Source organism: Mustelus asterias, chromosome 21, assembly GCF_964213995.1.
Source record: "Mustelus asterias chromosome 21, sMusAst1.hap1.1, whole genome shotgun sequence".
Lineage (NCBI taxonomy): Eukaryota > Metazoa > Chordata > Chondrichthyes > Carcharhiniformes > Triakidae > Mustelus > Mustelus asterias.
The window spans coordinates 47,189,924-47,203,968 of record NC_135821.1 but is presented as its reverse complement, the minus strand read 5'-3'; the positions used below and the strand labels follow the sequence as shown (position 1 = coordinate 47,203,968).

The 14,045-nt window shown below is 41.6% G+C and overlaps 1 protein-coding gene across 1 annotated transcript; it reads right to left on the bottom strand.

Moving 5' to 3' along the window:
* Nucleotides 1–276: 276 nt before the first annotated feature.
* Nucleotides 277–12,718, bottom strand: LOC144509236 (gap junction beta-7 protein-like). Its single transcript, XM_078237790.1, has 2 exons — nt 12,631–12,718; nt 277–4,795 (listed from the first exon to the last, which is right to left on the bottom strand). Exon 2 carries the CDS (start codon nt 4,768–4,770, stop codon nt 3,970–3,972), a length of 801 nt encoding a protein of 266 aa, XP_078093916.1. The 5' UTR covers nt 4,771–4,795; nt 12,631–12,718; the 3' UTR covers nt 277–3,969.
* Between the last annotated feature and the right edge of the window lie 1,327 nt (nt 12,719–14,045).

The window sequence follows — 14,045 nt, the reverse complement described above, 5'->3', positions numbered from 1 at the left end:
CCCATGCCCCCCCCCCCCCCCCCCCACCCTCCCCGTCCCACCTCCCCACCCGCCCCCCCAACACCGCTTTAATATTAGTCTAGTTTAAAACAACGGCTAGTATATAAACAGAGCCAGGATTTTCCGGCCACACCCGCTCCAAGATCGGAAAATCCTGCCCGAGGTCAATGGACCTTTGCATGTTCCTGTCCCACCTGCTGCGATTGCTGGGCAGGACAGGAATGGACAATTCTACCCAGAGTCTGAAAGGCAAAATGCCACTAAGTAAGACATTTGGGAATCTTACATCTTTAATTTTGCTTATACAAAAGACTGTTAAACAAAGCTTGTAAAAGGACTAACATTTTTAATAAATTAATACATTTGCTGGTAGCATAAACAAAGGAAGAATGCACCATTTAAAGAGATTTCATTGCCTCCAGTTCAGTTCCTGGTACAAGTTGGGACAAGGAGGAGGACTGTTCCAAGTGTTTCACCACAAGCCAAGATATTTCAGTCGCCACAATTTCACCTCTGTGAAATGCAACCTTTATTAGCGATTGTGTCAGTTTTTGATTTGTAGAAATGATTGAGTTATCCCTGCATTTTATTTTACCACATGAGTGTCTCCCTTTAAAGTACAAAAATAAATGAGTAAAGACCTTCAGTAAGGGGAATCTGGTTACCCAAAGAATTTGACCCCAGTGACTATATATTGTGAATAGAACATTCTTGTTCACACTGCAATGACTTCGATAAAAAGCCAAGTTATTTTTCCCCAGGGTGGGATTGCATTGAAATCAGGAAGTTGACACCAGAATAACATTCGATAGAGTTTTTTTTTATTGGGAACACTTCACCACATTCTTCAGACATGCACATTGATACATTATACCCTCGGCTAAAGTTGCTTTATTCCCCTCAATAAAATAAATAGCTGTGCTAAAAGGACTGACATATCTATCTGTTGCACATACATATTATGCACATTACATTTTTAAGGCATGGATGTACAGGATGCAACCGCCTCATATACACACTGCATGATGAATCATTTGGATCATTGTGGCAGTGAGTAAAGGATTATTAAGAACCTGTCATCAACGAAATGTTCAGTTGTTCAAATACGATTCACTTTCTGACTATTTTCATGCAGCACACCTTGAACTATGAGACATTCGCTAAGATGTGTGATCACCACCTCCTATCAGTCACATTATGAAATGTACTGTAAAATCAAGTAGTATTGACTCTTTGTATTTACAATGAATTATTTTATGATATGTATTGACACTTGAAAGTAAACAATAAGAATTCCATGCAGGCTAAGCACAAAACTTCAAATGCAATGCATTGAAGTACCATAAAAAAATTACAACACAGAAACGTCAACATCCATGTTAGCAGTCACCCTCCATGCAAGTAAGTTGTTGCCAAGTTGACCTACCCTGTTTCCATATTTCTTCAATTCTTTTTCCTTTGACTTAGTTTTAAATGTTAGCGTTGTTTATGTCTCAAACAAGGATCCTGGAAATTAATGCCAAACACTCATGATCCAAATGTTCCTTCTCTTCTCTTGCATTTAATCTTGTGTCTACTGCAAAAAGTCTGCTTCTACTTTCCCCATATGTTTGTATTCCTAAATATTTCTGTTATAGCACCACACATCTGCATCGCTGTAATGGCTTTGGCTTGGGAAATAAATATCCCTCGTGGCCCAGCACCAAGCTAAAAAGACCTTTGTGGACTGTGCAGATTTGATTCATCTTATTGGAACGTGGTGGTTAGGGGAGGGGTGTGGGGTGCTAGAATTCACTTGCGTTTCGGGGTAACACTCAAGATTCTTAAAAAAAGAATGGGTTATCGCGTGGGGCTAGTCAAATGTAAAGCAGCTTTACAGAGAAAAAATAAGGAGTGTGATGTTTACAGTGACAGTTGACACCAGCAGCTGGAAGCAATTTGGCACAATTAAAGAAATGCAAAATTTAGTATTTGATTCAGATTGAAACAAAAATGCAGGCCAGCTGCTGATGGCTTGCCTCACAAATCTTTAGCATGGTGGGGATGGGGGTGTGGAGTTAGTATTCTGTCCCAGTGAATGTGGAGAATTACTAGTGACAGAATACAGATGTTGCACTGTGAAATATTCAGGGAGTGCTTTATGATCATTCGTGAATTCCTGAGTGCAGGACTCACTCTGCTAATCACTGTGAAATGTTCAGTTGCTCAAATAATATTCACTTTCTGACTATTTTCATGCAGAAAACCTTGGACTATGAGTGATTGCCAGTGTTCCAGGGTTATGTCGTGAAGTCAATGTGCATGTTGTCGTTCTTGGCGTCTATAAGTTGTCCACTTTTCAGCACCGTGGAGAAGCCTGGGAAGAAACGCTGCCAGATAGTTTAGTGTTGGGCCTGATATGATACTTGAAAACCCAAGCATGTAATTTCCCCTTTTCTAGTGCTTGGGTGTACTTTTCATCAAGGTTAGCTTTTTGGGACAGATAGCTTTCAAGATATGGAAAGTGAGGGACACTTTCAAGCACGTCACCATCAATTATTGGATTTCATGCATTGGATATGGGTTGGTAAAGGGTTTTGGTCTTCCTAGTGTTCAGGGCAAATCCGATGCTCTCATAGTTGATGTATTCAACAAAGTCTATCTGTTGTAGTTCTTCTTCAGAGCAAGCACTGACCTGTGCATACCGTAGTTCTATTAGAGAAGTGGTTGTTGCCTTGGTTTTGACCTTCAGCCAACTGTGGTTAAGAGTTTGCCATCAATGCAATAGGTTGTTACCACATTTGAGGGGAGCCTGTCAGTAGTAAACTGCAGTGTTGCTGCAAGAAATAATGGGACTAGTGTTGGTGCGATGACACACTGATGTTTAATGCCTGTTTTGACAAGGAAGGAATCTGTAGTAGAGCCATTGCATTGTGCTGTTAGTTGCATATTGTCATGTTGGAGACCGATGTCTGTCAAATTAACTTTTTATGATCTCTATCACTGTAGGGCGTTCCATAGGGCAGTTTGAGTCAGTTGCTTTCATGAGATTGAAGAAAGCCATATACAAAGCCATCACACATGCCCATATAGGAGATCTACCTAGAGCTAACGCATTATGACAAGGATCCTGTTCACATGGTGGCCAAAGGAAACACTTCAGAGACTATCGCAACACTTCCATGAAGATCTGTTTTATTAAAATCAACACCTAGGAAGCAGATGCTTGATTGTAACCAAAATGGTGATAAATTGACTGTAGTTGGAGATGTGTCCATCCAGGGGATTGGAGTTTATTCCATCGCACTTTTTGACATGTGCCTGCTAGATGGTGGAAAGACTTTGGGGAATGAAGTGGGAAGCCACTTGTTACGGAATATCCAACTTTTGACCTGCTGTGGCATTTATGTGAATGATCCAGGTGAGTTTCTGATCCTCCAGAATGTTGTTCAGTGATGGGAATATTATTGAGCCAAGGCAAGTTGGTTGGATTCTTCCTGGTTGGAGGTGGTCATTGCTTAGCGTAAGTCCCTTACTTCAATTATATAACCATCACTGCTAACTTTTTCTCTAAATCTGATACCCTTTATTGAAATTTAAGATTTGCTTAATCTTCCTCTTACTCTGCCTAACTTAATTTGGTTTTATTTATGAACTCTGCTATTGAAATCCTTTAACGGTTAAATTGGGAACAAAATATGGCAGATAGAATTTAATCTGACATCAATGATGTCCCTCCACCTGCTAATTAAATGTTCTGCTGGTAACATAGGAAGTCAATCCTTCTTGGAGCAGAAACTGGAGATGAGCTAGATAACATGAAGACTATTTTTTTTTAACAAAACAGGATTATCTTCATGAAAAATAGCCTCAGCTGGAGAGTGGTATTTGAGCTCTTAGGTGAAGAAAAGTGCTTTGAAAGAAATTGCTGTGCCAAGGTTGAATTAGTTCAAAGGCAAGTAACTTTTGACTTGCTTACCAGTGGACATTTCAGGAATTCAAGTGAATTACAACGTTTGAGCCTTGGTTTCCAGAGAATGACTTATTTTCTGAACTGAAGGCTGCGTTGGATGGCTTCTCATAAAAGGTAGTTGAGGACTTTGTGGATTGATCTGTGCGTCGTCGTCTGCTTGAAGCACAGCAATGGGCCACGATTCTCTTACTTACGAGGTATGTAAACTCGCAGATGTTTATAAGAACGCACATGGCTGAAGTAACAACCATAAAAATAGTGAAGATTGTTTTCTCAGTCGGTCTGGCAATGAAGCAATCCACGGTGTTGGGGCAAGGGTCCAGCTGGCACTTGACAAGGCGAGGTAATTCAAAGTTCTCGTAGATGCTGTAGAGTATGTAGAGGAAGCCACTATCAATCCCTGCTTTAAATATAAGGCTGATAACGTAAGTCCACCACAGTCCACCTATCTTCTTCCCTGTGTTACTGTACAGACTGTGACAGGTCTCCCCGTGTTTCTTCTTGTTTTTCCTCTCCCTTTCTTCTCTGTAAGCTACATGCATGACCACCAGCAGGGATGGAGTGGAGACAAATATGAGCTGCAGAGCCCACAGCCGGATGTGGGAGACAGGGAAGTAGAAGTCGAAGCAGACATTTTCACACCCAGGCTGCTTGACATTGCACTCAAAGTCCTTTTGGTCATCACCCCAAACTCTTTCGGCTGCCACCACGTAGACCATGACTCGGAAAAGGAAAAGGACTGACAGCCAAATCCGGCCGAATCCCGTGGAGTATTTATTCACCCCACTGAGTAGGCCTTGAAGGAAAGCCCAATTCATTGTGTCTGAAGGTCTTCTCTAATATCTGAAAGAGAGTAATATACTTTCAAGTATCAGTGGATATGAACCAACTTTAAACCATTACAGATAAAGAGGTTTCAAAACAAGTTACTTTCTTTAAAATAGCAACACTTCAAAATGATTGTATCCATTGGACATGGACAGGATGTTTCCATGAGTAGGAAAAACTAGAACCAGAGGGCACAATCTCAGAGTAAAGTAATGATCCTTCGAAACAGAGATGAGGAGGAATTTCTTCAGCCAAAGAGTGGTGAATCTGTGGAACTCTTTGCCGCAGAAGGCTGTGGAGGCCAGGTCATCGAGTGGCTTTAAGACAGAGATAGATAGGTTCTTGACTAATAAAGGGGTCAGGGGTTATGGGGAAAAGGCAAGAGAATGGGGATGAGAAAAATATCAGCCATGATTGAATGGTGGAGCAGATTCAATGGGCCGAGTGGCCTAATTCTGCTCCAATGTCTTATGGTCTTGTTAGTGGTCTAATTCATTTGTCATTTCCTCGGGAGAGTGCTAAGTAATGTGTATGAAGGGCAAGCAATCATATGGGATCAGGGTTGTCTTGATAAGAGTTTGATCAACAACGTTCTTGGGAAGACGTGGCAATGCTGGGTTGAATTGTGAAAAGCTTTTCTTTCCTAAGAGTCTGGCTGGAATTCTCCGGCCATTCACGCCCCCCACCACTGCTGCCTGCTTGAACGGAGAATTTGGCACTCAGCCAAATCTTCATTCACTGATTCAGGACCAGAGAATCCTAGCTGCGGGCGAGGTGGGAGAATCCGGCCCTCTTTCCCTCCATTGGAGTGAATGCATGTGAAAATGTTCTTGTTTCCGTATGGAAATGGGAATTTTATTGGAAATTGCAGAAATGTTATATCATCTTTCACAAGTTCAAACTGCCGGAAAACATAATACGAAAGTCATCAATACTTAATTTATTGTGCAAAAATGTAAAAAAAAATTAAGAAATGATTCCACAACACAGGTTTACCCAAGTGGAGTGGCAGTTGTTAAGTGGGCATATTTTGAGAATTTTTGTTTATATTCATTTACTGGGATGTGGGCATCGCTAACTAAGCCAACAATTATTGCCAATCCCTAACTGCCCTTCAGAAGGTGATGTTGAGCTTCCTACTTGAACTGCTGCAGTAACTGAGGTGTAGGTACACCCACAGTGCTGTTCGGGAGAAAATTCCAGGATTTTGACCCAGCGACAGCGAAAGGACGGCCACAAGTCAGGATGGTGACTTGGAAGAGAATGTCCAGGTGGTGGTGCTCCCAGGTATCTGCTACACTTCTCCTTCTAGATAGTAGTGGTCATGTGTGTTGCCGGTGTGCTACCAATGATTTCTTCTCCATTAAGACTAACAAACAGAAAATTATTGGCTACTCTCCTGACATTTCCCAAGATGGACTTCCTGGGAGCACTGTTCTCCATTGGAAGTATTTCACTGCATGACATGGCCTAAATGTCCATAAGGCACTTCGGTCAAATTGAATTGTCAGGAAATAAAGAGGCAGCTAGTAGCGCTGCGGGCAGTATTTGTAGGTGTGATGATACTGTACTATTTTGATATATTTTATGTTTAAAGTGGGGCTTCTTTAAGAGGCAGTGTTTTGTCACAAGAGTTGACTTGTCTGGTCAAACATAAAGCAGATGCTAAGAATGCAGGCTAATAACTGATTTTAGTTACAGATGTGTTACTTTGTAGAGTTAATGGACCTTTTGTTTATTTAAGTTCTCTTGGGATTTTAGACTGGGTTGATTGACAGAAACAGAGTCATATGGTTAATGGGGTGTAGGTACTGTCTGTGTGGAGTTTGCACATTCTCCTCGTGTCTGCGTGGGTTTCCTCCGGGTGCTCCGGTTTCCTCCCACAGTCCAAAGATGTGCGGGTTAGGTTGATTGGCCAGGTTAAAAATTGCCCCTTAGAGTCCTGGGATGCGTAGGTTAGAGGGATTAGTGGGTAAATATGTGGGGGTAGGGCCTGGGTGGGATTGTGGTCGGTGCAGACTCGATGGGCCGAATGGCCTCCTTCTGCACTGTAGGGTTTCTATGATTCTATGATGGGAGGAGCTAAACTTGCAGGAAAGAAATAGTTTCATTTTCATTTTAAAATACAAGCAGTTGCTCCTGGGCTGCCAAAAGAAAGAAGTTTCTCCCTGTCTCTCTCTTTCCAAAGGCTTTCTGAAAGCTCCAAGCCCGGTAATCTAAGTCAAAGCAAGTATGCCTGTGTTTTACTAACTAATTTTAAAGAGGGGTTTGAGTTTATAAGGATAAATATTGCTTGATTGGAAATCATAGTGATAGGTTAGCAGTTAAGACTTGTATCGTGTCATGATTAACTATTGTTCAATTGCTAATGGTTAAGCTAATTTATTTGTTATAATTAAACTATGTTGTTAAATGAAGTTTGTTTTGATAAAAGCTTCCCAGTTTGTCAGTAGAATCAGGCCTGAAACATCTTATCCTGACACTAATTCCAAAATAGAAAATTGTTGGCTTCATGGAGTTTCTGATCTGCTACCCTGAACATAGGAACTTCATCAATGGCTGCATAGAAAGATTTTGACTGCACAACAGTGTAAAATGAGGGATGGCAAACCAGTAACCCAGGTCTCTGCTCTCCTGATTTTTAGTTCCATTGACTTCAGAACCCCAGATCTACCCCAGTGAGTGAGACACAATTCTCAGTAAATGCATTGGGCAGCATTATAGTCGGAATAAATTCCCAAGGATATTGTGTAGGATGCCAACACAAGAACTTGAAGCCCATTAGAATAATGGAGCGGCACGGTGGCACAGTGGTTAGCACTGATGCCTTACAGTGTCAGGAACCCACGTTCAATTCCAGCCTCGGTCACTGTCTGTGTGGAGTTTGCACATTCTCCCCGTGACTGTGTAGGTTTCCCCTGGGTGCTCCAGTTTCCTCCCACAATCCAAAGATGTGTGGGTTAGGTGGATTGGTCATGCTAAATTGACCCTGGTGTCAGGGGGATTAGCAGGGCAAATATTTGGGGTTACATGAATAGGGCCTGGGTGGGATTATGGTTGGTACAGACTTGATGGGCCAAATGGCTTCTTTCCACATTGTTGGGGTTCTATGAATCATTATACATTTAGACCATATGGGCTGCCTTGTTAATCAGCAGCAATTCTTTGAGGCATTTTCGAGGAGGTCTATCCCTTGGATTCTCAGAAATCATTGAATAAGGTTCTACGTGTGATAATTTAAAAGCAGGCTATGCTTCTTGGAATTGATGGTAGATTAACTAGTTTTAAAACTGACTTTACCACAGGAAGCAGAACGTGTTGCCCAATGGAAAAAACTCTGGCTGGGAGCATTGTGTGGTGGAGTTCCAATGGAATGTGTTCAATAAGGAACAAAAGCATTTGGAAAAAAAACTGTCAAATATTACATAAGGAGGAAATGTAATCATCAGAATGCCTGGCACTTTGATTCTGGTGTGTCCTTGATTTCTATTAAAATATTGACTTTTTAAACCAAAGGTATGCAATAGCTGCATACAGTCTGTGAGTACAAAGAACAAGGACAAAGAAAATTACAGCACAGGAGCAGGCCCTTCGGCCCTCCAAGCCTGCACCGACCATGCTGCCCGACTGAACTAAAACCCCCTACCCTTCCAGGGACCATATCCCTCTATTCCCATCCTATTCATGTATTTGTCAAGACGCCCCTTAAAAGTCACTATCGTATCTACTTCCACTATCTCCCCTGGCAGCAAGTTCCAGGCACCCACCACCCTTTGTGTAGAAACATTTGCCTCATACATCTCCTTTAAACCTTGTCCCTCGCACCTGAAACCTATGCCCTCTAGTAATTGACTCTTCCACCTTGAGGAAAAAGCTTCTGACTATCCACTCTATCTATGCCCCTCATAAGCTTGTCGACTTCTATCAGGTCATCCCTCAACCTCTGTCGTTCCAGTGAGAACAAACCAAGTTTCATAGCTAATGCCCTCCATACCAGGCAACATCCTGGTAATTTGTTTTTCTGAGGCATTGCCAGCCTGGTTGTAGGTTATTCGTAAACTTTACCTTGGTCCATTTTAAGCACTGATGGCTCAGGATTTATCTCCTTACAACTGATGTAAACTCTTAAAAGTTATTTTTCGAACATTCTTAAGCAACTATTGCAAATCAGCAGACATTTCAAAGAAATTACAAATTTTTCGAACTGTTACTGCTTCTGTGTCAAAGACCATCAAAGACAGAATTTAATTTGTCACTTCTCTGCCCACCTACCCAGTTCATTGAAATCTTCCAACTACAATCTACAGCTTTCTTCCTACCAACTACATGACTAATTTTGAATCATCTACAAATGTCTTAATCATGACACCTACATTTAAATCATTGATATGTACCAGGAAAAGCTAGAGGCAAAACATGGGCATTGCAAACCCTATTGGAAATAGCCTCAAAACACCCAATGAACATTCTGCTTCGTTTCCTACCATTGAGTCAATTTCAAATGGGCCAAATGGCCTCCTTCTACACTGTAGGGATTCTATGATTAAAAATCCAACAGGTTACTTGTCCTTTGATCTCATGGGCTTTTATTTTTCTGAGCAGTTTGCCATGTGGGTCTTTGTCAAAAACCTTACGAAAATCTATGTGGACTTCCTGATATGCATTATCATCATTGACCCTCCTTGAAACATTACCAAAATATTTGGGTTAGTTAGGCACAATCTTCCCCTAACAAATCCATGTCAACTGTCCTTGATTAATCCATGCCTTTCTAAATGATGATTAGTAGTCAGAATTTTTTCCAATAATTTTCCTAGCTCCGGAGTTAAGCTGACTGTTCAGTAATTAATCTGTTAACTCCTTTCTCCATTTTTAAGCATTGGTGCAACACTAACGGTGCTACAATCTTCCCAGGATTCCACATATAGCTAAGAGGATTTTTTTTTTAAATGGCAGGAGTGTCCGTTCTTTTCTCCTTTGCTTCTTGCAACAACCTGAAGTACATTTCACCTGGGCTTGGAGATTTAACTACCTCAGTTGAAACTAGACCCCTTAATATTTCCTTCCTTACCATGATTATCCCAAACAAAATTTCACCCTCCTCACGAAGCACATTACTTGCATCATTTCCCTCTTTTGTGAAGACAGACGCAAATGATTCATGTCCAACATGCCCACATCCTCCATCTCCACTGACTGGTTACCTTTTTGGTCTCCTTCCATAATTATCCATTTACTTTTTAGGTATTTATGACAAATTTAGGCTTCTCCTTGATTTTGCTTACTGATATTTTGCCACATCCACCTTTTGCTTTCCCAATTTGCTTTTTAATTTTACCCTGACACTTTCTGGACTATTTTTTAATTTCTGCAGTTTTAAGCTCACGGTATGTGCCATAAGTCTCCCTTTCTTTGCCTTATCATATTCTGTGTGCTCCTTGAAATCAAGGGAGTTCTAAATTCTGGAGTCCATTCTTTTTCTTTGTAGGGACATGTTTGTTCTGAACTCTCAGGTGGTGGTGGGAGGGGGTCTATAGTATACTCCTAGTAATGCGTTTGCCCTTTTCTGTTCTTTAGTTTCAACTCATGTGGCCTCATTTGATAAGATTTCTGGCATTTCACCCATTGTCACTGTTGTGATTTCCTTTATCCAATATTGCAACACTGCTCTTTTTTTAGTTCCTATTTCTCCCATCTGTGAACTGTGTAACCAGCAATGTTGAGCTGTCATTTTTGCTTTGCTTTAAGCCATGATTCAGTAATGGCTATGATATAACACTTCCAAGTGTCTGCCTTATTCATAGACTCCATGCACAAAGTATACACTGTCAGGCACTGCCAAACCTCTTTGTTGTCTATTTCTTAGCCTTTGTCTCCTCTTCTTCACATTCACTTGTTAATTTTCCTCTTATAATTTCCTGCTTTGCTTCTCTCCCATCTGAATCTATACTCAGGTTCACATCTCCCCCTGCCAAGCCAGTTTAAACATTTCCAATACCACTAGCACATGTCCCCCTGCATATACAAGGTATTGGTTCTAATAATGCCTAATGCAATTTGTCTGCCTGCACAGGGCACCTCCCCAGAACCCTCCTAATGTTACAGAATCTAAAGCCCTCCTTGCTACACCTTCTCTCCACCCTCAAATTCCTCTGCATTACCCCTACATTCTGTACTCACCAATGCATGACCACAGGGCATATTCGAAAAAATTGCTACCCTTGAGGTCCTGCTTATTTTTATGTTTCCTAGTTCTCCACAATCTACACCCAGGACTTCATCCCTTTTCTACCTAAGCCATTGTTACCAACAGGGACCACAGTCTCTGGCTGTTCATTCTCCTGCCCTCAGAATGTTCTGCAGCTACTCAATGATGTCCTTGACCCTGGAACCAGGTAGGCAGAATAACATCCTATTGACACCTCTGTGGCTGCAATCACTTCTGTCTGTTCCCCTGACTATTGAATTCATCATCCCTACTGATTTTCTGAACTGCCTGCTTTGCGAGGTCTGCTTTTTCTCCACCCAAACTTACATCTCTCTTTTTCTTTGCCATTTAAGTTAGATTTTCACTTCCTGCTCTTTTTCTAGAGTAGATTCTCTCATTTTGAACTGCATTTGCCACATATCTTCCCTCCCCTCAGCCTCTGCTTGTCCTCTGACAGTTTCCTGCATTCTGTCTCTCAATTTGCTCTCTCCTCTGACATAGGACAAGGCTTGATTTCTTTAATAGTCATTTCTTTTATGACTTTATCAAAAATCTGGTCGTTTAACTGGATTCCAGTTTTGGTGTGCCTAAGGGGGAGCCATTAGTCAGGATCTGGGACAAAAGGACCCGAGATTTCATGTAGTTCTGGGCGCACTATTCTGGACATCTAAAAGACATGCTGGTTAGGTGCATTGGCCATGCTAAATTCTCCCTCAGTGTACCCGAACAGGCACCGGAGAGTGGCGACAAGGGGATTTCCACAATAACTTCATCTCCGTGTTACCATCAGCCTACTTGTGACACTAATAAATAAACTTTAAAACTTTTAAACTATTGACATGATTGGTTATTGCGCAGACAAATCCCTCAAGGCAGTACTAGCTATGATAACTGATATCAGAATAGGCATCAATTTCTGTGACAGAGCAAAACATTTTTACAACTTAATCTGTAACTCAAATGACAGGATTCTGAATTCAACCACAAGCTCAATTGGATTGATGGTAATTCATTCTCATAGCTTTATAAATGTGAGCTAGGTGCAGACACGAGGGGCCGAATGGCCTCCCTCTGTGGTGTAACTTTTCTATGCTGCATTTCCGTTCTCAACAACAAAAGTGCTGCACGTGCAAAACACATTCAATTTCTAATGGAGATAATGATTTAAAGTGTCTGGTTCTAATCATTCCATTCACATTTCGCAGACACCATTTAGAACATCTAACGTGCACAAGATTCTCTTGCTTTCAGGTTCGATCTTTCAAAAGCACTGGAAAAGATTATTTGGAAAGAATGAGCAAGTACAGAATTGGCTCCTGTGACACGTAGTGTTCCACTGCAATCCAACACCACAAACTGCCCTAACTCTTTGAGTTTACACACTGAGTGTTGAATCAAAAAATTAGTCATGTACCCTGATTTAAACAAATAATCAAGGTTTATTTCTTCCGATTAAGAACAATTAACAACAAAGCTGTTCCTTGCTTTTCAGCAAAAAAAACTTCAAAGCTCCAAGTTGGGCTGTGATTTATTTTCCCCCTGCAAATTCATGTTCCAACATTCACAATGAGCTTCTTTGTCTAGTTAGTTCGAATACATTTTAAAATATCTTTTGACATATGGGGGAGTAAGAGAAACGTACCTGCAGAAGTAAGACTGGCCGTTGTTTTGCAACAATTCACAGCACTCTCTCGAAAGCCTTTCAAACTCCTGATCACATCTGTCTGTGTGTACCACCTCTCTCTGAGAACTGATTGGTGTTTTTTTTCTGTGCTGTCCTGACAAGCAGCTTTGGGTGGGGCAAGCTTTGGGTATGACAGCACGACTGTGCAGTTAGAAAAAAAGTAAGAGAGAAAGTTAGAATTTCAAAAACAGTAGAGCTGAAACTGAGGAAAAAAATCTTTAATTAAAATATGACATGATTTTTTACTTTCAAAAGCTAATGCTAGCCTGCTATCCAATATCGACGGATGCCAATCTCCTGGCTGGCACACTGAGATTAGGCTAGCAAAGGTGTGTGATCATTTAAAGAGATGAAGGACCAAAAAGAATCTCTTTGTCCAGATGGCATGTATCAGAGAGGGACTTTGTGAGATACTGGCTTTCATCAAGCAGAAAACACAAGGCACAGGTGAGGGGGAGCCATGGTGGCACAGTGGTTAGCACTGCTGCCTCACAGTGCCAGGGACCCAGGTTCAATTCCTGGTTTGGGTCACTGTCAGCATGGAGTCTGCACGTTCTCCCCGTGTCTGCGTGGGTTTCCTCCGGGTGTTCCGGTTTCCTCCCACTTTCCAAAGATGTGCTGGTTAGGCCATTGGCCGTGCTAAATTCGCTCTCAGTGTACCCAAACAGGCGCCGGAGTGTGGTGACCAGGAGATTTTCACAGTAACTTCATTGCAGTGTTAATGTAAACCTTCCTGTGACACCCATAAATAAACTTTTAAAAAAACTTTAAAGATTCTGTAGGATTGAAAGTGAGAAATTATGTGGGGGCATTTAGTGTGCTAGGTGGGCAGGTTTTAGTACAGGCAGTGGGTTTAAAGACCTGAAACTGTCCTGATATTGGGAAGCCAGCAGGATCCCACCAAATTCACCATTTAATCTCATACAGTCATAGAGTTATAGAGGTTTACAGCATGGAAACAGGCCCTTCAGCCCAACTTGTCCATGCTGCCCTTTTTTTTTAAACCCCTAAGCAAGTCAATCTGAGTGCATATGTCATCTTGTGGGAAAACTCTGCGGGACAAGAAAGTCTGAGATTTAACTATTTTCAGTGGCAGCAAAGTACAGTTTTAACTCAGGATTTCTCCTTCAGTTCTGAGTACATCCAATCAATTAGGAGGCAGAGTTAGGCCATTCGGCCCATTGAGCCTGCTTCGGCATTCATAGAATCATAGAATCCCTACAGTGCTTCTGGAGGCCAATTGACCCATCGAGTCGACACCGACTCTCCAAAAGAGCATCTTACTCAGGCCCACACCCAGCCCTATCCCTGTAACCGTGCACATTCACCCCACTAATCCCCCTAACCTACACAGCTTGAGACTCTAAGGGGCA

Excerpts from the sequence above, each read along its gene's own strand:
- LOC144509236 (XM_078237790.1), bottom strand. The coding sequence starts at position 4,770 with ATGAATTGGGCTTTCCTTCAAGGCCTACTCAGTGGGGTGAATAAATAC.